The sequence below is a fragment of the Ambystoma mexicanum genome, chromosome 4p, assembly GCF_040938575.1.
Source record: "Ambystoma mexicanum isolate Mex_15411 chromosome 4p, UKY_AmexF1_1, whole genome shotgun sequence".
Lineage (NCBI taxonomy): Eukaryota > Metazoa > Chordata > Amphibia > Caudata > Ambystomatidae > Ambystoma > Ambystoma mexicanum.
The window spans coordinates 520,406,267-520,429,938 of NC_090927.1; the positions used below are offsets into that span (position 1 = coordinate 520,406,267).

General features: G+C 43.3%; 1 protein-coding gene across 1 annotated transcript in view; it reads right to left on the reverse strand.

The window, feature by feature from the left end:
* TPO (thyroid peroxidase) overlaps nucleotides 1-23,672 on the reverse strand; it is a 670,859-nt gene that overhangs the window by 237,896 nt on the left and 409,291 nt on the right. Inside the window, exon 9 of the mRNA XM_069605188.1 lies at nucleotides 7,635-7,843. Coding sequence (XP_069461289.1) covers nucleotides 7,635-7,843 — 209 coding nt within the window. The remainder of the gene's footprint in view (nucleotides 1-7,634; nucleotides 7,844-23,672) is intronic.

The following is a 23,672-nucleotide window of genomic DNA, read 5'->3' on the forward strand; positions in this document are numbered from 1 at the left end:
TTTTGTGTGCCCCCAAAGTCGCAGTAACTGCGGGGGCGCACAAATGAGGGTGACATTTTTGTACGATTCCAATGTTTCTTGGCTGAGGATTCCTATCTTTAACTTATCTAGCAACCCCCGCGCACCCCCTTCATGCCCCCTCAGGCGAACTCTAAACTGGAAAGGAATGTACACATTTGCCATCTCACACTGCCAACATGCCATTTGAATACCTCCATGCTGGGCATCCCCTATCACACGGTTCCTAAGCCCAACACTTGCAACATACTCATTTTCTGCACCAGGAAAATGGTCTGGGATTGGGAGGCTGAGCTCTCCAAGTGACAAGTAAAAGAAGACAACTGTACCAACCTTGTGTACCTTTTTGGTGCATGTTCCGATTGGGTGTTCCTTGAGAGGAAATGCAACCGGGCAGCCAATCAAAGTTTGCTGTGCAAACATGCCTCGTGTAAACCCCTCTTTGTTCAGCCCATGGCTTCAGGGTCCTAGGCCCTTAAGTCACCACTCATTCACCTTCTGCAGCAAGGAAACTGTTCAGGGATGAGTAAGGGTCGTAATAGCTCCGGATAGTAGTTAACTTCACATTCAGTTACACTTTATAAAAAAAATGTTGCCCACTGACCTAGACCATTCATGATATGATATACGATATGCATTTATAACGCGCCTATACACAAGTGTTTCAAGGCGCGATGAGGCAAGGGAGGGGGAAAAGAGGGAAGACAGACAACGATCTTACTAGGCCAGGTGTCATTCAGATCGTGCAAGTGCAAGGGAAGGGGGAAAGAGAAAAATTACGGGAGGAGGGGAAAGTGCAGTACATGGGATAATAAAATAAACGAGATAAATAAAAAACGGCCAGCTGGTGGCAAGTGCAGGGTGAGTGCAGACATAGGTGCTGGTGGGGGGACTGTAGGGATACAGAAAACAGTCCCCAGGTGCAGGGGTTGCCAGGGAGGCAGTGCAGGTGTGCAAATGACAGGGCTTGGGCCCAATAACCAAAGGGTGGCCAGGCAATCAGTGCTGTCTCAGTATCAGCCAGGAATTCAGCAGGGGAGAGGGGGAGAGAAAGCAGAAGCAAAGAGGAGGGTTTTAAGGTGCTTCCAGAACCGAAGATGGTTCTCCTCAAGTTTCAGGAAGGCAGGGAGGCTGTTCCAGAGGGAGGCCCCAGCAGACGAGAGAGATCTACCACCAACACATTGCTTGGAGAAGCGACTGACCCTGAGGGAGTTGGAGGCAGGTGAGCGAAGAGCTCGAGAACAAAGATATTTAGGAAGAGAGAGTTGAAGGTATTGAGGCCCCAGGCCCCAGAAGGCCTTGTCGACAATGCAGAGGGTTTTGAACTTAATCCTTGCAGCCACTGGGAGCCAGTGCAGAGATTTCATTCCTGGAGAGATACGATCCCTGGGCTTGAGGCCAAGGACAAGTCTCGCAGTCCTGTTCCTGATGAGTTGCAGAGGGCAGAGAGTAGAAGCAGGCAGATTTAGAAAGAGGCTGTTGCAATAGTCCAGCCTAGAGAGAACCAGAGCTCTGGAGACAGTGAGCTTCTGGGGGAAGGAGAGGAAAGGAAGAATACCTCCGAGGAGGTGCAGCTGGTAGTGTGACTTATTTGAGACATCAGAGATGTGAGGAGAGAAAGAGAGTGTGGAGTTGAAGATGACCCCGAGGTTTTTAGCCTTGCAGGTGGGAGCAGGAAGAGGGCCAAGAAAGGCCGGCCAGAGAGCTACAGGAAAGGAGGGAGTGGGTGTGCCGATGAGGAGAATCTCAGTCTTACTGGCATTAAGGCAAAGGTCATTGGGGGCACACCACTCAAGGATAATAGACAGACAGTCAGAGATTATGAACTTCTTCATTGTGTTAATGTTTGGCAGAATGGATGAAATTGCATTAAGTGAATCAACTATTAGAAAGCAACCACTAAGCGACTGAAGAAACCACAACTCTGATGTTTTACAGAATCCTGTAAAATCAAAGTGGTAGTTGATGGAAATAATGATTTTATATTTCAGACAGAATTCTCAAAGTCTGCCTAAATCTCCAATTGTACTTGACTTTCGATCAATGGGATGGGATACATGACTATTTTTTCAATAGTAAGAATGAGAAAGGTTGTTATCAAGATGCACTGTAAACACTTTCTCCTGGCTAAATGGGTGGGGTTAAGATAAGATAAGATTTGTCAAGTAGTCCATATTCCTGTGTGACACACACGTGTGTGTTGTGGCATGCCCCTAGCATTACACTGGTATGACTCTGACTGACACCTTCATGAACATTCAAGCATGTACATTTACACCTGTAATGTTATTGCAAATGCACAGCTTTTGGGCGTTGCCAATATAACATTCTATCGTACATAGAAATCCCAGAAAAGATCCAAGTAACCAGACAGAGAAGGAAGTGTGCACTGCTCATCCATTTCCAGCCAGAAAAAAGGAAAATGCAGGACTGTGAGTGCCTGAAACTCAAGCCACAGGTGGCAGGAAAGGAATATCTAATTTGCAGATGAACACATCAGTATAGCGAAAGCTGAGGTGAACAAGCACAGTAATCAGTGTTTTGCCTCCTTGAATGTAGCACTAGAGAATGAACGAAATTCTGAAATGTTTAGATCTCTTAGCAGTAAGAGGAGGGGCTGCACAATTTTGTGAGGCCATTCCACTACTGTGGTCAGACCATTGATGGCAATTATTTGCAATTAAGGGAACAGGACCACATAAAGGGAAAGGATGGGAGAACACTTCAGTATGGTGTCGGAAGGCGATGGATCTGGAAAAAATCCCTGGGGAGGAAGTGGAGAACCGATTGGCATACCTAGACTCTGAGCTCACATGTGAAGAGTTTTTCAGCAAGGGGGCAGCCATCTTAAAAGAGATCTGTGACAAGTACGCACCGCTTAAACATAAAATTACCAAAAAATCTAAATCTTGGTTTGGCCCCGCATTGGGTCTGATGCGTAAACAGGTACGTCAGGCCAATAAACTATGGAGGTCTTCCGAATTGGATAGAGATGCTGAGAAGGCGAGAGTCTGCTCAAAAGAATATAAAACAACCTTGTTCATGGCCCAAAAAGAATTCCTTCAAAGAGAAATTAAACAGGTAGGAAATCAAGCCAGAGCATTATTTGATGTAGTGGCAAGGTTTAGGAATCCTAAATGTATGGCAGCACCCACTGCCGACTCACAGGAACAAGCTAATAAGTTCCATCGCTTTTTTGAACGAACCCCGAGAAGAGAAGAGATAGAAGTGGCAGAAAACCAGGAAGAAGATGAGAGCTTCTACTTCCAAACTATTGAAAAGGAAATAGTACAAGCCCTAATACTCCAACTAAAACCCACAAAGGACCTGGCTTTCCCTATGCCAGCCTGTACTGCCATTCGTTTGGCAGCTAATCTCACCCCATGTATTACCTCCTTTATAAATACATCTTTAAGGGAGGGCTATGTCCCACGTTCCCTTAAGGGAGCTCTGGTGAAACCCCTATTAAAGAAATCCAACCTAGATCCCATGGTTTTAAAAAGTACCGTCCAGTTGCCAACCTATGCTGGCCAACTAAAATTCTGGAAAAAGTGGTCTGCAACCAATTCCAAAAGTTCGTAGATAGCAAAGACCTTCTGGATGAATATCAATCGGGGTTCTGCCCAAACCATGAGACAGAGACAGCCTTATTGGCGGTCCAGGATGATCTACTGCAAGCTGCAGATAGGGGAGGCTCTACAATACTGTTGATGCTTGACCTGTCTGCAGCGTTTTATACGATCAAACATAAGATCATCCTCCAACGTATTGAAAAAATAGGGAGAGCTGCAAAATTAGTGCTGGATTGGTTTGACTCTTTCCTGCAGGATAGAACCCAGCAGGTAGTACTAGGAGCCTTTCTCTCAGAGCTAATACAGTTGAGATATGGAGTACCCCAAGGCTCAGCGCTCTCACACCTGATCTTTAATTTGTATAGCCGCCTGTTGTTTGATATATAGAGGAAACACGGACTAAGATTCCATTCACATGCCGACGACACGCAGATCTATGTGGAGACAGACAACTTATCCGAGGCATTTGAAAGGATTGACCTGTGCATGCAAGATATAAAAAAAATGGATGGCATGTAACCAGCTGGAGCTTAATGCAGCCAAAACAGAGGTAATACTATTTGGATCAGAGAAAAAAAGGAGAAGTGAAGAACAAAATATAATACCGCAGATCCTGGGTGAAGAAATCCCATTCGCGAAGAAAAAGAAAAACCTTGGGTGCACATGGCAAGAGAATCTGGCCAGTGAGGCCCAGGTAAGGGGCAAAGTAAAGGCTGTGTACTATTCCTTGCGTATGCTTAGGAACATACTCCCCTTCATAGCACCCCAAGATCACTCGGTGGTCGTAGGGCCACTGGTAAACTCCCATCTTGACTATTGCAATAGTCTGATGACAGGGATTCCAGTGAAACAGATGACGAGACTCCAGAGGGCCCAGAATGCGGCAGTTAGATTAATTGCCCATTTGGAGAAAAGGGACCATGTCTCAACATCACGGAGAGCGCTCCATTGGCTCATGTCAAATTCATTGGATCGTGTAAAATTTAAGGTGGCGTACCTTATGTATAAATGCTTTCATAAACTCGCACCTAAATACTTGAGCACTAGAATCCACCATTGCCTGTCAACTAGAGATCTCCGTTCAGGAGACAAACTTCTGGTAGACATTCCCCGGGGCAAACTGACTTCGAAGGGGGACAGGAGGTTCTCTGTGCTTGGGCCAAAGTTATGGAACCAGTTACCAACTGCCATACGATCATGCCCATCATTAGAAGGTTTTAGAAAAGAACTTAAAACCTTCTTATTTAAGTGAATCTAAGAGGTAAGGGCGAGAACAGTGCTTCACAGTTAAAAGTCGAATTATAGTTAACAGCTGCACCCAATGCAGTTGATTCTGCCTGGTGCACGTAAGAAATAACCAAATAAATGATTTCCTGGATAATAACAATGTAGTCCCTCCTTGGCATGAGGTGGGCACAAAAGACCAGGAACCACTCAAGGGTAGTCCGACACCTGTATTAATTCTCTGTGTGGAGGGGGTTAGGGATGAATACCTATAGGCTTTGGGGAACCAACACAAAAGGGAGCTTCATAACTATCTTTGTCAGGATGGAGGAAAACATCAAATCAATATAAAGTGCACATGAAAGGAGGGCAAAGTGTCCTTAGTCCAGCATCCGCTCCCTATTCTAATCCACACACTTCCAGGTCTTCCACACACATGAACTTGACATCTAGTGCACACACAGTCACCGGATGCCTTGTGTGCCGCAACACACTGCTTTACCTGCCTTGGTATATGAGCCCAACAATGAGCAATCCTCTAGGACTATGTGGACATTTGGTCAGTCTCAGGCATCATGCTGACTAGGTGACCCTGAGCTCCAGCTGCTGCTGCCTTCAGCAATAAAACTTGCTCTCTGAAGGATGGCAATTTTGTTTTGACATCTGATCAATGATGTAATCTCTCGGTGCTGCGGTCAGCTGGAACATCAGCGAGCGCATCTGAAACTCTCTAGAAGGGCGTTTTTGGCGCTATGTTCTCCATCTACCACAATGCATCTCAATAATATCTTTACGAGATGAATTGTCATTGAACTCACTGCATAGCCATGTGATTTGGAAATCAATCACATTATTGCAAAAAATGTCTGTTGAGAATCCAATGCCCACCTACCGAATATTCAACAAATTTCATGTTGATACCAATGCTACCTTATTAGATATGTGGCGTCTTAGAGTACAAGCTGGGTTATTGCCGTGGGAATCTCTGAGTTTGATCTTTTCACCAGACCACAAGTTGCAAAAAAGAAATTTGAGTCTTGGGCTTGGATTATCAACATAAACAAACGAGAAAAACTATCTTCAACACACTGGCTAGGCATTGGTAAAAAAAAGTTAAATCTCCGGTCGCATTATTTAATGCATTCTCCTTCTCGCTACTATCGCAAGCAATTCTTTAGGTTTCAATTGAACATCTTGAAATCTAAGGAAATTCTTTGGCAACGAAAAGACGAACTGGCAAAAGACAATTTATGTCGCTTCTGTTTATTGGCAGTTGAATCGCTGAAACACCTAATCATTGAGTGTGAGAAAACTAGTGCCTTGCGATCTATACACCTGGGTCAATTTGCTCCCTTAGATGCTGACTAGGTGACCCTGAGCTCCAGCTGCTGCTGCCCTCAGCAATAAAACTTGCTCTTGGAAGGATGGCAATTTTGTTTTGACATCTGAGCAATGATGTAATCTCGGGATTGCATGCCAAACGTGCACTCAGTAAGCAACACAACTCTGCAGGTGGACTTGATGATTAAACCTAGGGCTAGCAGCTGACTTCCAGCATGTACAGCACGTTTTAAACAGCTATGCAGGGACTGATTTTCCCTGGGTTTCTTATCCCTATCCCTAGCACCACTCCCTCCAATTGTATCAGTACCAGGGACTTTGCCTGCTGTCTTATTAATCATATCTCTAGTAGGGCTATCTCCCTGAAGGAGTCATTGTAAGTGGTGTGGCACTCGAGGGGAGAATGGGGAATCACCTGTATGACTCCTCCAGGATTGCATCATGTAGAAGGTAGCTTCACCTGTCCCACAGCGATCCACAGTTCCCCTGCAGAGTCTGCAAAATGTGGTTCATCCCCAAATACTTAAGGGAGCATTGTCTTACACTGAGCTCTGTGACACTACTGCAACCGCTGCACAGCAGCTTTGCAATGACCCAGATGACAGTACATTCAAGGGTGTAGTTAACTTCACTTGTGCTGGTATGCCAATGGGCCTGGATTGGGATAGATGGAGGGGTGTTTCAATGTTGTTTCATTGCACTCATTAACCTGTATCTTTGCTTAAACATTGTTTCTGGTAGACTAAAAAGTGTTTTTCTTAGGTGGAATGTTCTCTCCTGTTGCATCCTTCCCATGTAACCATCTTCTTCTGTGGTGATGAGGGCAGTCTGTTATCATATTAATGTAATCTAAACTGCACAGTCCACTTTTGTGGGTATTTTTTTTAATGTGGCCACACTTTACCGAGTTTTTGCCCTACTGTACTTTGGCATTCTGTTTTTAACCACTTTGTAGCCATGCGATGCAATGCTATCGTCATAAAGATGCCTTTGCATCAGCTAACACACATCTTTGCTGTTTCAATTTGTGCACAATGCAAAATATTTGCACTGCTGCAAATAAGGGGATGCTGATGTACATCTCTGATTTGCACCCATGATAAACGTAACTCAAAAAAGCCTGAACCTGGAGCACATTGGAAATCCTGGGAGAAGCTTTGAGATCCTCACCCCCAAAAGCAATTCACAAAGATTTGATTTAGGGCATCACAAGTGCAGGTGTTTGTGAATCATGGTGAAACCCATAATCAATGTCAATATTTCGTGTTGGTCTGTGTATTGCTGCCTGTGTATTAAAAAATACAATTTATCATCAGTCAAACACCATAAAGATGGCAGTCATCTAATGGTAAACAGAGGAAGGAAGCGATGTGTTTTTATAGGTCTGCTTTTAGGGGTTAACGGCAATAAGAAAATATTATGCAGGTACACTTTTTCGATCATATATTTTCATATTCAACACTTTCCTTTTCAGCTTACCTTGATGATACGTTTCCTGCCAAGCTGTTAAATTTATTCCAGGTATTAGACGGCATGAAATAAAGTCTTGAGGGAATTTCCCCAGTAGGAATGCATCCGTTGGTACCTCCTGAAGACCTGTATTATCACAGATTACACGTGAAAAAGAATGCTTCTTGAGCTGTTTTCGTTGAGCTTGTGAAAATATGCCATCATTTTCCCACCAGAACCTGAAATTTGGAAGAAAAAATCATGAAAAGTGTGCTACAAATATAAACCGCAGGTTCGGACCTATTGATATTGATATTTTATTTCTATCGCGCTTGTACACAAGTGTTTCAGAGCGCGAAAAACAAAAAACAAATAGAACTCGTCAATTTATATCTGACATCTCACTGGGATATAGTTGTCTAGATCATAAGTAAAGTATATTGAAATCTGCACTATTCAGTACAGTGGGCCCCGGGCAAGTATCTCCAGATGAAAGATATCATGCGCTTCATCTACCACAATGCCTACAGTCAACAGATTTTTGATGAAACGTGCACATGATTAAAGCCCTTGTGCTTTTCAAACAGTCTCAACACATACAGATACTTCAATAAACGACGGCAAGCTCTACCTCACTTATTGCCAAGAACTATAATACTGGCAGTTGTGCTATAATGGGCGATTCCCTACTGCCCACTGTGGAGTGGGAGACTGGGATGGACAAATAATCTTTACGCTTCTCTCACACTAAATGCTACTGAATTGAGCAACAGGTTGACACGAGTGCCCTGAATGATAGCAGTCAGTCTGTACCGTTAGGCATTGATTGTCCTGAATGGCTTATTCGTGACGGGGTGCTGTAATCAGGTATACCAGAGGACCAAGGTTCGTGCTACACAATCACCGTTCAGCAGATTGCCCAAGTCCTACAAACCTTCCCCCGGTAATGATGGAGGACTCACCAAGGGCAAGTTAGAACTGTGCTTTATTTTCCATCACAGACAGGGATCCTACAAGAAAATGAATTTCCACCAATCACAGCTCCTGACCCAGTGTCAAGGGTTTTTGTTAGAACATTTCATCACTACTTAGAACCATTCCCCAAAATCCTACAGGCCCATTATATTAGGGGGGGCTGAGCTGGTAGTGCCTATAGAAGACACCTATAGGTATTAGCTAACTAGCCCTTCCATGTCAGTTGGTCTCGCCTGAGACTTCCTCAAAAACGATCTATTACATTGTTGCAGGGTTGCGGGCCTACCATTGGCCCTTGCCCTTTACCCTCCGCCCTAGGATTTGTATTTCCTGATTGACTGGAGCAGGTCTCCTCAGGCCTGGGAACCTGCTCTATTCTCAGCACTCTGTGTACCTTCTGAAGCTGATGAGAAAGACTATGGGCCTCGTTACGAGGCAATCGCTCCCGTAATGAAGGGTCTCGGTCCCGTACCGGCACCCTTCATTACGGGACGTCCTATTACGAGGTTCCTTTTGCGGGACCCGGTAAGGACGCCTGGTAAAAACCAGGCATCCTTAGCAGGTCCCGCGAGGGGACCAGGGAGCTAATGGGGGCTCAAATGGGAATGGGGATGGGTTTTTCCAATGAGGACTTACCGGGTCCTCCAAGGTTGGAATAGCCCGGTAAGTCCTCATTGGAGGAACCCGGTACTGGAACCCGGTATGGAGGCCCTATGTGTCCCAATTGTTGCCACTGATATATCCATCTAGCCTGAGAGAGTGCCTGCACCTTGCAATGTTTGTTGGGCAACACATGTATCAGTTCTTGTCTGCTTCGCTTGGAACAGCTTCTCTTCCCACCACGGGTAAATGGCCATTATTTGGCTCGGCCACATGATGTGGGTGGGGTCCGCAAAACGGAGCCTTTTGGTCTGCAATTAGTGAGGATTTATTCTGTTATTTTGCAGGTGGCTCTCTACCCCTGAAGTCTAGAATTTTCCACCTGCCTTTGTCCTTATCTGCGAGCATTGGCCCCTTGCTTCGTGCTGCAGATTATGTATGTCTTCGTTCCTCGTTCTGAGGCCTGTGGCTTCATCCCCTTTCACTATAGTTATTCTATGGTTTCTCTATGTCTATATATGTATTATTGTATTGCTTTCTCTTGAGGTTAGTAGTATTTGGTTCCTTATTTGTGGTTAGTTGAAATAAGTGGTTGGATGCTTGTTCTGTGTGATCTTGCTCCCTTATGTTTCTGCATTTGGCCAATGAAAGAAAATAAGACACAATTTCGACAGTATGTGCATGTATCTATCCTCTATCTACAGAGCTGTGTATGCATGTTCTTCGTGTATGCACATGTGTGTCCATGTAACTTTGTGCAGGGATGAGAGTTTGCTTCGTGGCTAACATTACTATGCCGTGGTGTCTCTAATGAGCTGGATTTTTATTGTTAGTCAACCTGATCCAGTGTTGAGACACCTGTATCCGCGAAGACGTCAGCTGGACAAGATTTGAATGGTTGCCTAATAGAATATCTGCTCACATATGTAGAATTTATTGGCCCTCCTGCGGGCTGGTCAAATAGCGACTGGCATTATTATTATTATTATTATTATTATTATTATTATTATTATTATTATTATTATTATTATCTCTCATTTCTCAGTCTTCGTGCTGTCATGCGAATAGGGGTCATAAGGGGCATTCCAGGTGCCCTCTCTTCAGTGCCAAGATCACAAAGCCACACATGGAATCTGTAAGTTGGTATTGCTGCTGGAAAAGGGTATCACTGCCATGGTTACCAAATTGGGAGGCAAAGTTCCCATCCAGTACCCATGGTAATACCCAAATGATGTTTTTGACCAGTGACAGTTTAGGTGTGTGCAACAAACACATTGATTCACATTACAAATAACCATCAATTTAAGCTGGGTAGGTAAATTTTGAGCTCTCAACAATTTAGGGTTGAGTACAGTTTGCTGCAGTTATACACTATTCTATGGTCAAGAAAATGAAGACTTTCCTAAAAAACGAAGGCCCTTGTGATTTGAGTGGAAATGTTACTGTAATTCCTGCATGCAGTAATCACCATTACTGGAAGGGATAATTCTAGGAATCTGCCCCATTATAAGAAATTCAATGCATTGGCAGTAACTGCTAAGGATTTACAGAAATTACACATGTGGCCATTCTGTAAATCTGCATGCATCATTTTTTTTTTTTTTTTTTTTTTTTTTATTGGTTTAGTTGATAAATCAACTTTTCAATATATATTTACATTTATAGATTTACAGAAAAAGAAAATTTCAAAGTTGTATAACAATTAGAAGTTAATTCATTACATAAGTTGGGCCGCACAAAATAATCAACACAAATCGACATGCCCTCATAGTAGGTCAACAAAGTATAACACAACTAAAATTTCGCTTCCTTTGTATAACGACCACTAAATTAGGTCTAGAATGTTTAAAATTAAAATTAAAACATATAAAAAACAGATAAAACAAAACGATATATTAGGCTGTACGGAATTCAGACAATAGTCTGCCACGTTATTGGCAACATTTCCCTTAGGTTTAAAGCTATGAGAAAATTCACAACCGCTAATCTTATCGTGGTTATCTGTGTGTTATAAATTCTATGCCAAAAGTCTTCAACTGTAAGAAATGTGCATGTCTCAAAGTGTTTTTTAAAATAATCAATTCTCATGGATAATAATGCCTGGCATTCTGCTATCAGATGATACATAGTCTCTGCATTGCCAGGTTTCTTACAAAATCTGCAATAGCTTTCAGATTTATCAATGGCATTCCACTTGGCTAAATTGCTCCTGGTGTACCACCAGTTCATTCTAAATCTCAAGAATGCATTTCTTGCCTCGGCACCAGGGAATTTTAGCAGATAACTTTCACTAGTTCGAATTTTTTTTGGAATGATTCTATGGAGGACAGCATGCTTGGTCTTTTGACAATCCTCATATGTCTTTATCCAATCCCATATGATGATTTTTTCCTTCGCTCGGTCAGGGTTCGTAACTAGCAAGTCTACTGAAACCTCAGTTTTCAGCAAAAAAAGTTCAACCTGTTGCCGCCATTCACTCATTGCTTTGTGGTTACTAGTTTTTATGTAGCTAGACAGGATCTGCATTAAAGAATGATCTTGTTTTGCCATAATGCATTTCCTATACAAGCTACATAATTTCCACATATACATACTGTTTAATGATGAAATACCCAGTTCATATCTCAATAGACACATCTGAGCAGCCATGGGTGTATGTAGAACCTTATTCCAAAAATGTCCTTCCAATTTTTGCCAAAACATCTCGTCTCTCCAGATTTTGGTTTCTGCACCATAGAGTACAATTGCGACTACTCTTTGACAATAAAAGGTAATTATCGGTTTTAGAGAAAAGGTACAAAATCTGTGATTTATAATAGAAGCCTGTGAAACAGACGTGCCAATTTTAATTTTCAGCTCATCAATATACGGCGCATCTGCTCTAGAGTCATTTATATTTAATCCCAAGTACTTATATTGCGTGACATTTCCCAATTTATTCATGCCTATGGATAGTGATCGACGAGGTACCCTGGTTTTCTTATTGGGCACAATCTTGAGAATTTTTGTTTTTGAAACATTAATTATCAGTTCATTTTCATATACAAATTTTTCTAATTGGTCCAATAGATTTTGCAGCTTATTTGTAGTTTTAGCTAGAAGGACTAAATCGTCTGCATAGAACATCCAAGGTATGGGATACATTCCAAGGCGTGGAGCATCAGACTGAATTGTACGAAATGTCTTTGCTACATCTGAAATGAAATAATTAAATAAGGTTGATGCCAGTAGACAACCTTGCTTCAGACCCCTATATGTTTCAATTGGTCTAGATAATGTGCCATCCATTGACAGACGGATTTGGATAGAGGTCCCTGTGTGAAACTGCATGATCCAATGTAATAAATGCTTTGGGCATGTATTTTTTTTTAGTTTGTTATTCAAAAGGGTTCTTGATACAGAGTCAAAAGCAGTTTCAAAGTCTACAAAAGCCATATAAAGAGGTTGATTTGCTTGTAATTCGTGCTGTTTTATGGCTTCAAGCGTACACAAGTTTACAGATGTCCCTACACCCACAATAAAACCTGTTTGGTAGGGATCATTAAGATCCGCTTCTCTAGTCCATTTATTGAATTCTCGCAACACCAGACGAGCAAAAATTTTCCCTGGCGCATCTAAGAGCGCAATAGGTCTGTAGTTTTTTGGGTTCAATCTATCTCCTTTTTTATGAATGGGGACAATAATGGATTTACGCCATGATGGGGGTATTCTTTTGCTAGCTATTACTTGTTTGAATATCACTCCTAGGATCATGGCCCATGTCTCCGGATTAGATTTTAGCATCGCGTTCGATAGGCCATCTGGACCAGGCGCTTTGGATTTGCTTAATTTTTTAATGTAGATTTCTATGTCCAGATTATCATATACAATGTCTTGTATTTCACCATAGCTCTGCTCATTTACTGTATCGGAGTAGTGGGTTTCAGCATACAGAGAGTTATAGTATTGGACCCAAATTTCTTCCGATACTGCATTTACTTGTCTTATGGATTGTTTAGAAGTGTACACAGTTTTAATTAGGCCCCAAACTACAGCAGAGTTCTTAGAGGTGATGGAATGGAGCATGGTTTGAGCATCTTTTAGCATCATTGCAGCTCTTCGTTGCTTTATCCAGTTCCTATAGCGATTCTTATATTTGGAAATGATGAGGATTTTATCACTGTTGTTTGATAGGGTAGTGTGTCGAATATCCCTCCTTAGTTCAGATTTCCTTAAACTAATTTCTTCATCATAAGAATGACAATGCTGTTTCTGAGGCTTGCTACACACGCCATATGGTTTTTTAAATAGCTGAAGGGTGCTAACATAATCTCCATTCATAAATTGTAAATTAGGTTTCAAAATGTCATTTGGATATGATATTGCCACGAGTAGTTTGTTCAAATTTTCAGGAGTCCATTTGAACTTGTGACCTTTGGTGGAGACTTCTATGTTGGTTATATGATTTGGTCTGGATCTCGTGGCCAGTTCGCTCACTCTAGGCCATGTCATACAGAGAAGACTATGATCACTTTTTATTTGTTTAGATATCTCAAAAGAAGATATGGTAGAGAAGAATTCGCTATTGGTGTACACATAATCAATGGTGGAGGTTAAAGAACCCTGTTGCCAAGTAATTCTGGCTGGAATATCACCCTGGACCGCACCATTTACCATGACAAAACCTCGCTCATGCATCAAATGAGTCCACTTTTCTTTCATTTCTCTCTTCTTTCCTCCCCTGTCATTCATACAGTCCATATTCAGGTCACCTGCAATGACTGTAGAGTTGATCAAGGGGTCTTTATCAATTTTATCTAAACACTGTATCAAATCCTTGAAAAATCTTTTTTCTGTGATGTCTAAGTGATTCCAGTAGATGTTTATACATGCTATGATATAGCTTTCAGCTGAAATACGAACCAATTGCATATAGCTATTTAAGGAGGCCCATGGTTCAGCAAAAAGTCCATTGGTTGATTTAACAGCAGTAAGAAGTCCAGCCTTGGGGCGGCCTCTGGCCGACTTAATAGCAGGTTCAAAGATAATGTAATAATTTTCCCATACAGGGGGGAAGGTAAGCCAAGTCTCTTGTAACAGGACTATGTCATAAGCAGCCAATACAGATTCTGAGGAATTTGCAAGGTGCAGGTGGCCCCTAGTATTCCAGGATGCCAGCTTAAAAGTTGTTTCATTTCTCAATGTTGGAAGCTAGCATTTACTATACATTTTGTTCTGAGGGTAAGTTGTGATAGTTTTCATCTCATTTGCACCTATTGTAGAAAATTGAATCATCATAGGTTCAATGAGGGTTCCAGCAGGATATACCTTGGGTTTTATGTTGTTAGTATTGGCGCTATTGTGGAGTGAGGGATAGATGTTGGCAACATTGGATGGTAAAGTACTATTCATTTTATTTTCTGCCATAGGATTATCAAGCAAGAAGCCTAAATGATATACTTCACTACGTGCTTGCCAAATAGTATGCTTTACAATAGCAGATGTCATCCAGATTTTTACTACAGATCTGTCGTGATCATCGACGAATTCAATCTGTTCAAAATCTTTGGACTTTATTTCCTGAAGAGCCTGAACACTGCGCAAGATGTTTAATACGGAGGATCAATTTAGGTCATATAGGCCAAATTCACCACCACGACATTTCAGGATGAGACTTACATGGGTCGTGTCATTGCATTTCTTATAACTATTCCTGAAGGGTATTCTATTTTCTTGCTGTTTCTTCAACGGCAATTGTTTTAACTGTTCAGATACTTCATAGTTTCTTGTCCTGTCTTCTCCCATCAAATTGTTATCATTTTCCTTCCTTTTTGAGTACCTGTCATCAGCATTATGAATCTCTCTTGAGGCATATATGCCCATAGATTTCATAATTTCTTCTCGCCTTTCTTCTAGTGTTCTAAATGTGATTTTTTGGCAATTTTCTTCATTTTCACTGATTTGCTTATTTACTTTTAGTATTTGAGAGGGAGGAAAAGTCTTTAGTGCATTTTCTAGACACTCTTGTTTGGAAACCTCATTTACCAGCTCATCAAGCGGCTCGTAGCTCACATCATTGGCCACTATGTTTTTAATTACTTTTGGAGCCAGTTGTATAGGCGGTAAAGTGGTTTTGCTTTTACTAATAGCAATGTATTTCCTCACAATTTCTGCCCTTTTCCCTTGTGTTCTTTTATCAGGAGTACTTAGGGCTTTAATAAATTGTTGCGTGTTCGTATTCCTCTGCATTTTAGTCAATTTCTGATTTTTGGATTTTTTTGACTCAGATTGCATGTTAGACAGTTGCTTTTTCCCTTTTTTTGTCACACTGAATATGTTATATATTCCAGTCTCCAAAGGCGACTCAATAGAAAATGTTTTGGATGTCGCAACCTTTTCAACTCCTGTAACAGTTGAATCAGTGTCTTTTTTATTTTGGTGCTCAAGAGTTTCTATTATGGTCACATCATGATTAACACATCCGGTGTTATTCTTTTTTTCACTCGTCACCATGGAGTTATCATTGGTTTCATGTTGGTTTAGGTCACTGTTCGGTATGTTATTGATCATGTCGCTACCATTAGTTCTACAATTGACCTTTTCCATATCCTCAGCTGAAGTGGTTACAGTTGCTCTTTGATGTGTTTTTTTACTATCATTCATATTAAAAAACATCTGTTCCACTATGCCAGACAACATAGAGTGCATTTTATATGAGTCCGGGCTTTTCAGTATTACACTTTCAGTATGCTGGCATTTGTCACTTTTCTTCTCCAAAATTTCTCTAAGTAAAAAGTTTTGGTCCAGTAATCTGGCATCCAGTGTTTCATAAAGTTTAGCTAGGGAAAACAAAGCAGTGTTCATAGCTTGTAGAGTTAATTCTGTTGGTGCCAAAGTAATGGCTGCTTGTGGTGGTTGTGGTGCAGATTTGTTACGTCCACATCGTTTGGGAGAATGTTGGGTAAAGGAAATTGACAAAATAGAGGAATCATTAGTACATTCCGGAAAAAGAACAGGGGATTGGGACAAGTGATCTACATTTTCATCATCGCCAGATAGATTCTCTGGTGGCTCAGTGTTAGCAGATTCTAATTCAACTTGCGTTATTTGTGCATTTTTTACGTTGACATCAATGGCAGTCGTGTCTTTAATAGCCACATTGTTACATGGTTGGTCTATCTCAGCATGAAATTGGATTTCGGTCACTACTTTATTGTTTATAGGGAGGGCTAAATCGCCTAACAGGCTTCGTTCGGAGAAAGCTGCTAGCAATGAGTCAGATGGAGTACATAAATCTATTGATACAGGAGGGACCTGCATTGTTGTATTATTGCTTTTGCAGATTTCTGGATCTGTCAGAATAACGGGCACTACTACATCATTATCATTACCTGTGCACAATTTTGCAGCTGTGGGAGTTGCGTGTATCATCGTGTCTTTGCATAAATCTATAGTTATAGGATTGACATGTGGTATTGTTTTTGGACTCACCCTTTTTTCAAGTATACCCTCCGTTGAGTTGACATCGGTCGCTGTCCTCTCTTTGTTACTAACATCAGCCTGACCTGATGTACTATCAATATAAAATTTCCTTATATCACTCGTATATGACATAGATCGACTCTTTGTTGATCCACGACTTGGCAGCCCAAATGAATTCCGCTTAGGAGTAGTATGAAAATCATAGATTTGTTCAGCAAGAGGTTCAATATTCGGCATATTAGTCCGAAGTGAATACAGTTTGACCATTTTGGTCTGTTGCATAGTGACAAGCTCTCACAAAAAAACCTCTTTGTATGGTTATAGTTTTGGACACAAAAGCTGCTCAAGCACAGTTCACTGCGAACAGTGAACAGTAAACAGTAAACAGTTTACTTGCGGTTACTTCCGGGTGCGCGCGCGGTGCGCTGTTCACTCGGGTTAAGTAACAGAAGGGGGGTGGGACCAGGGGGGAGTCTCCTCTAGAAGCTCCAATCACAATGGAGTTGTAGGTCAGGCAGATTGAGTGCAGCCTGAAAAGACTTCCTCCTGCTGGAGAGCCGTGTAGATTCGCTTGCACACGGGATGGTCTCTGTTTCTTTGTTTTTCAAATCGAAGTCCAAAATCCATGCAAGTCAAAGCGGGTCCGGCCAGTAAACAGTTTACTTGCGGTTACTTCCGGGTGCGCGCGCGGTGCGCTGTTCACTCGGGTTAAGTAACAGAAGGGGGGTGGGACCAGGGGGGAGTCTCCTCTAGAAGCTCCAATCACAATGGAGTTGTAGGTCAGGCAGATTGAGTGCAGCCTGAAAAGACTTCCTCCTGCTGGAGAGCCGTGTAGATTCGCTTGCACACGGGATGGTCTCTGTTTCTTTGTTTTTCAAATCGAAGTCCAAAATCCATGCAAGTCAAAGCGGGTCCGGCCAGTAAACAGTTTACTTGCGGTTACTTCCGGGTGCGTCATTTTAAACATCTTTTAAAAAATCTATTTCCACCCTATTTTCCAGAGGAACATGGATTGTGTACACTTGTGGATCATACCATTATTTTACTATTTGCACAAAAGGATTGATTGTGACACGGTTCTGAATTCAATTGGAAAGGGGAGAGGAAGTAGGTACCGGAGACGCTCATTATTTACCTGTCCCACTGCAGATTTCCTGCAATGAATGGAACCAGTGGTGATTCCCTTCCAGGAATACATTTAAAAATAAGGGGATTTCTAAATGTGTGCACCTCCACCTTTGAATAGATGTAACATTTGGAACAAAACATGAAGACCTTCACCTCATCTGGTGGTATTTATTGCACATGTTGTTCCCAAATCATTGGCAGATAATATATTAATGTTGAGAAAAATGTTCATATTGGGCTGTGCACTTGCCCAGAATCTGAAAGACTTCAACATTCAGCCAACATTTAAAGGATTTGGATAGTACATGCACATATACATGCAACACATACAATAGTTTCTACTTCATAATAGGCACTGGAGCACATATTCTCCCATCATGCATTGGCCATCACTTATTCTGTCATGTAAAGTTCTCTGTTTCAGAAATCGTGTGAATGCCAGATTAAGTACCTACTGCTTGCAGGAGCAGTCCATCAATTGGGGGCACTGTTCCAGTTGGAGGCCTTCAAGGCCTTTATCCCTGCAGGAAGTTGATGATCAACAGCCATAGGTAGCCATGAGGGAATCTATTTGGATGCTCTATTCATTGTCCCACCCGCCCTCCTTCCGATTGGTGCAAACGAGCAAGGAAGAGCTCTGTAGTAAGCGGAATCATGCAAAATCATGCCCTAACCATTTTTCTTCTCACTGCTACCTTTACTAAACGTAAGGCCCTACGACCTCCTTGGGACCCGTATTTGCCATTAAGGCATTTTGGGGGCTTTGCCTGTAGCTCACTTGCGGCTTGCATGTTAGACCTTCCCGCTCCACTCTACACCCTTGTCCCCCTTCCCTCCCGCCCATTGGTGCAATCCAGAAAGGAAGAGCTCTTAAACTGAATGAGTTAGGGCAATCCTTTCCTGGGCAGTCCTGGGTTAAGGACCCAAGGCAAAGGGCAGCTCCGAAGAAGCAGCTCCAATCCATGTTTGCCCATGCTCATCTGAGAAGGCTGCTGCCATCAACCAGCAGGGTCTAACAAGGTAAGTGTGGTCTTGGTGGGAAGTACAGCAATTACTGTATTCCATGAAAGCCCAATACTCATTTTGCAATACATAACATTGCACACCCATGTTAGTCGGCTAGTAATTTGTTTCCAGCCATGTAGCTCAAATGTAGGTGTTTCAGCATTGTACTGTTGATTTCAAAATGTAGGTGTGTCTGCCGCTGCTCATGTATCCCAAATCTAGGCATTTCCGCATGTACTGTTGAATCTCAAATGTAGACTTGTTCTCCTAATGCTCAGTTATCTCAAATGTAGGCGTTTCTTCATATACTGTGGAATCTGAAATATAGGCTTTTTCTCCCACTACTCAGGCATCTCAAATTTAGGCGTTTTCTCCCCCTGCCCAGGTATCACAAATCTAGGGACTTCTGCATGTACTGTTGAATATAAAATATAGCCCCCCCCCCTACACAGGTATCTCAAATTTCTGTGTTTTCTCCCACTACAAATTTGGGCATTTCCGCATGTACTGTTGAATCTCAAGTGTTGGCATTTTCTACAACTGCTTGGGTATCCCACATTTCTACATGTACTGTTGAGTCTCAAGCATAGGCGCTTTCTCTCACTGCTCAGATGTCTCAAAATTAGGTGGCTCACCATTCACTGTTATAACCCCATGTTTTATGCTTCTTTCCATCCAATGTTGTGTCTCAAACTTGGATGCTTCTACAACTGCTCAAGTGCCTCAAATATAGGTTGTTCATCATTTACTGCGGTGTCTCATATTTGGGTGCACCTCTCTAGTTTCTCTGGTCTGGGTGGTTCTCCATTTACTGCTGTTTCTCAGACGTAGGTGTTTTTCCACTTGCTGCTGTGCCTCAAATTTAGGCATCTCTCCCTCAGCTCAAACTCTGAAATGTGTGGAATTCTCAGTTTGCGAGACCAGCCAAGCACTTTGGACCTAGGAAAGCAGCATCAAAGATGAACTCCACCCGAGTTTAAGGTATGTATAAATTATACCACATATATGGACACATCCTGCAGCCACGTCTCCCCATCCATGGACTCTAGAATGCAGCTACAGCTTTGACAAATTTGGTCTATCTGCATGCATAGCCATCCACACTGAAACCCTGACATGCCTCAACACCTCTGCTATTAGTATACAGCGATAAACTATGACAAATTTCGGTCTATCTGGACACGCATTGAGTCTCCTGCACTAGCACTCTCCCTCAACCACCGACACTACCCGCCCATGCGCCTGAACCCTGTTGCTTACTGAAACCTAGCCAGCCTTCAAAGTCCTGTTCCTGGCAGAATGCACACACGCATCTTAAACGCAACTCTTAGAACGTCCCATACCTGAACTTAAGTCCCTGAGGGCATTCCAATCACAAAGCGCATTGCGGCCATACAAATGGGGAAATGGTGCTAAATGACGACTACAATACAATAAAATATCTTCCAATGGGCACTGTAGAGGGACACTCATGGAGGGAAGGGTAAATTAAGCTCCTTCCTAGCTAATTTCTTGTTGCTGTGCAGGCCAATGGCAGAACCTATGTACGGGTGTGTGTGTGTAACCTGCTATGGACATGTGCCTAGATGGGTAATTTTGTATCTTTCTATATGTTTCCCTAGCTGTATGGTTAATTCAGGTGGCCAGGGCACCCCTGGACAGAGTTAATGGCCGTTTCATGGCAATGTGGTCATAGTCATGGCCGACATGCACTTTATCTGCCTTTTGGGGGCAACTGTAAGACCAAATGCCACGCCCTGGGAATGAGGGTCACTGACACCTACGTACAGTGGACAATTCGGGTATTTATGAGGGCCGGAGAATGCCTGGGTGGCATTGGGGTCACAGGGAATGTATGAAAGTCATACAGTGGAATAATATTCACTGGCAAAGTCGGCAATAATGGTGGTTGCCCTGTGGACACTGTTCATGGCAAAAATCCTTGCCTCAGGTAAGATGGGCTGGGATAAGTAGCAGGCCATGCCCAGTAGCAACATGTTATGTTGATGCTCCAGGCAAACTGATCAAGCCACACTTCCAGTGGCTTGGAAATGCCCAAGAAATTATATGATATGATATGATTATTTAATTAGCGCCTATACACAATGTGTTTCAAAGCGCTTCAAGGCAGGGTAGGGAACAAGGGAAAATACAACCACATTCTTACAGGCCATGAACAGTAAGGATGTGAAATTAACTATCGTACTCAGCCTGACGACATTTCAGATAGTGCAAGAGCTAAGACATAGATAAGGAAGGGATCGGGAGAGTGGGAAGGAAATGGAAACAGACAGGCGACTACCGTACTAGGCCTGACGACATTTCTGGTAGAGCCGGAGAAAAACAAAAGGTGAGGGAGAGGGGTGCAGAAAGGGAGGGGAGGAACAAAACAAGCGACTATCATACTAGGCCTGACGACATTTCAGATAGTGCTGGAGGCGTGGTGGGGAGGAAAAAAACAATAATGGGAGGGTGGAGGAAACAGACGAGGTTGCTATCATATTAGGTCCAGAGACAATTCTGATAGAGAAAGTGCATAGAAGAAAGTAAGGGGAGGGGATAGGACAAGGGAGAAGGGAAAGGAGGAGAGAAAAGAGACTAAGCAGTCAAAAAGAGTGGAGAAGCAAGAGTGGAGAGCGAATACAATTGCAGAAGTCATTAGTAACACATAATGTTGCAAGCCAGGATACAAGATGAAGATGGGAACAGCATTATTCAGGGCCACCATGAGTACAAGATGCAAAGGAAGTCCAGCATGAGAGTTGAGAAAGAGTGACACACCGTGAATGAATGAAGTCCATAAAAGTCAAATCCAGCATTGGCCACAAGACAGTGATGGTGAAGGAAGGCACCAGGTGGGCGGGGCTTGCTAAGTGGTGAAAAAGAGCAGCGGGCCGGAAGGTACCAGGTGGGCGGGGCTTAGGCCAGGTGACCTAGATCCACTTGCACCTGCTCCCCATCTGCAAAGGAAAAGAAGCTGGAGGGCTCCTTAAGTAGGGAAACAGAGCGGCAAGCAGGAAGGCACCAGGTGGGCGTGGCTTGCTAAGTGGTGAAAAACAGCGGGAAGCAGGAAGGCACCAGGTGGACGGGGCTTGCTAAGTGGTGAAAAAGAGCGGCAAGCAGGAAGGCACCAATTGGTCAAATGAGTGAAAACCATGCCTCAAGCAAACAGGCAAATGACAATGGCCACAGGCCACTTCAGATGCCATGGGGGTATGACCAAAGGCCAAACCCTTAAGAAAGTGTCCCCTCACTATGGCCACAGGCCAAGCCAGTTGGATTTAGTGGGTTCCGGGTGGTGCCTCTGGCATGGCTGAATGCCGGCTCCCAATTCAGTGACAAATGTGCATGGAATTAGGCAAGTACAATGGGCATATTGGGTTTCTAGTAGTTGCCTGGGCCATATGCATTGCCTGCCCTTATGCAAAGAGACCACCAGTAATGGTCATATCAGGCATCAGGGAAGAGCTTGGGACATGACTGACAGCAAGCCATGCCCAGTGGACACAAAGAATGATAATAGATGCAAGGGGAATGGCCAAAGTCCAAGCCACTGGTAACATCCACTGGGAATGCCTAGAAGCAATGCACATGGACACATCATTGCTCTTGCAAGTGATATGGGCCTGAATAAAAATCATGCCACAGATAAAAAGGGCTGTGTATATAGCCACAGAACATGAAAAGCGGGCACATGGTTTCTAAGAAATGTCCAATTTCCTTTGCTGCAGGCTATGCCCATTGAGTGTAAAGGATAGTTAGTGGGTACTTGCTTGAAGGCCATGCATTAGTTGAAGTGCCCGCTGTTAGGAAAGATTTCGTAATTGTAGGTAATTTTCCTTCCATGTGGCAACCCCTAAACTTTTTGCTGTTGTTTTTCACCTTGTTCTTGACTTTGCCAGAGAAATACAGCCTTCTGCCGCACTCCTCTGGGCTTTCGCTCCTTTCTTACGGGGAAACTGTCATGCCCTTAAGACAGTCAGTACCGGGGAACGCTGTTTCCCGTAGTTTCTTTTATCATGTTGCGGCTTTCGTGCAACATGACACAAGAGGGCACTGTAAGCTAAGTTACAGCTCTCTTGGGTCTCTAGCTTTCTACAGGCCCTAGATACTCGTTTAGGATTGTATCTGATCGGTGCAAGTGATTCAGGGACGGGAATGGTGGCAGCGATCGTTTCTTGTGTTTTGAGCTCCTTTTGGCGTTCTAAGCGCGTTTCTCGCTCTTAACCCAAAATGGTGGCCTGGATCCCAAAATGGCCAGACCACGAGGCTCCTTTGTCCTGTCCGCTGACCGTCTTGCTCCCTTCACCTTCCCCAGGTCGAGCTGACCCGGGGCCTTCCTTATTTGGGCATGTACTTTCCCGAAACACGGATGCTTTCGCGGGCTTCTAAATGTCTTGTGTGTGCCTCCAGGATTTGGGCTGGGATGTCTGGTCCCAATACACATCCTGGGTGCCAGAGAGTCTAGGGTGGTGTGAATGCCTGGGACCACCGTGGTCCGTGATTGGTCCACGAATGGTGTGAGTGTTGATGAGCGGATCTCCCATTGGGTCCCCTCCGTTTTGCCGCGAAGGGAACCGTGGATAAGAGGGGGCTGGAAACACCACTACCATGTCGATCTCCTGAGTTCTCACGAACGAAGGAATACAGGAGCCAAGTATCCTGCTGGACCGAGGAATCGCTGGTGACCCGCTGACGGACTTCTCCTCTGCACTGCTGTCGCCTTGTGAAACCCTTTTCACCTTTGATCGAACCAGAAGGTCTGTACTGGTACTTCGACCCTTGGAATAGCGGGAACAGCTATTCTCGGCATCTTCACCATCTCCTGCCAGTAAGCCTTCGGAAGTGTCTCTGGGCCATCCAGCTGACTGACCAGCTTACAAGGGAGTCTTGCTCTGT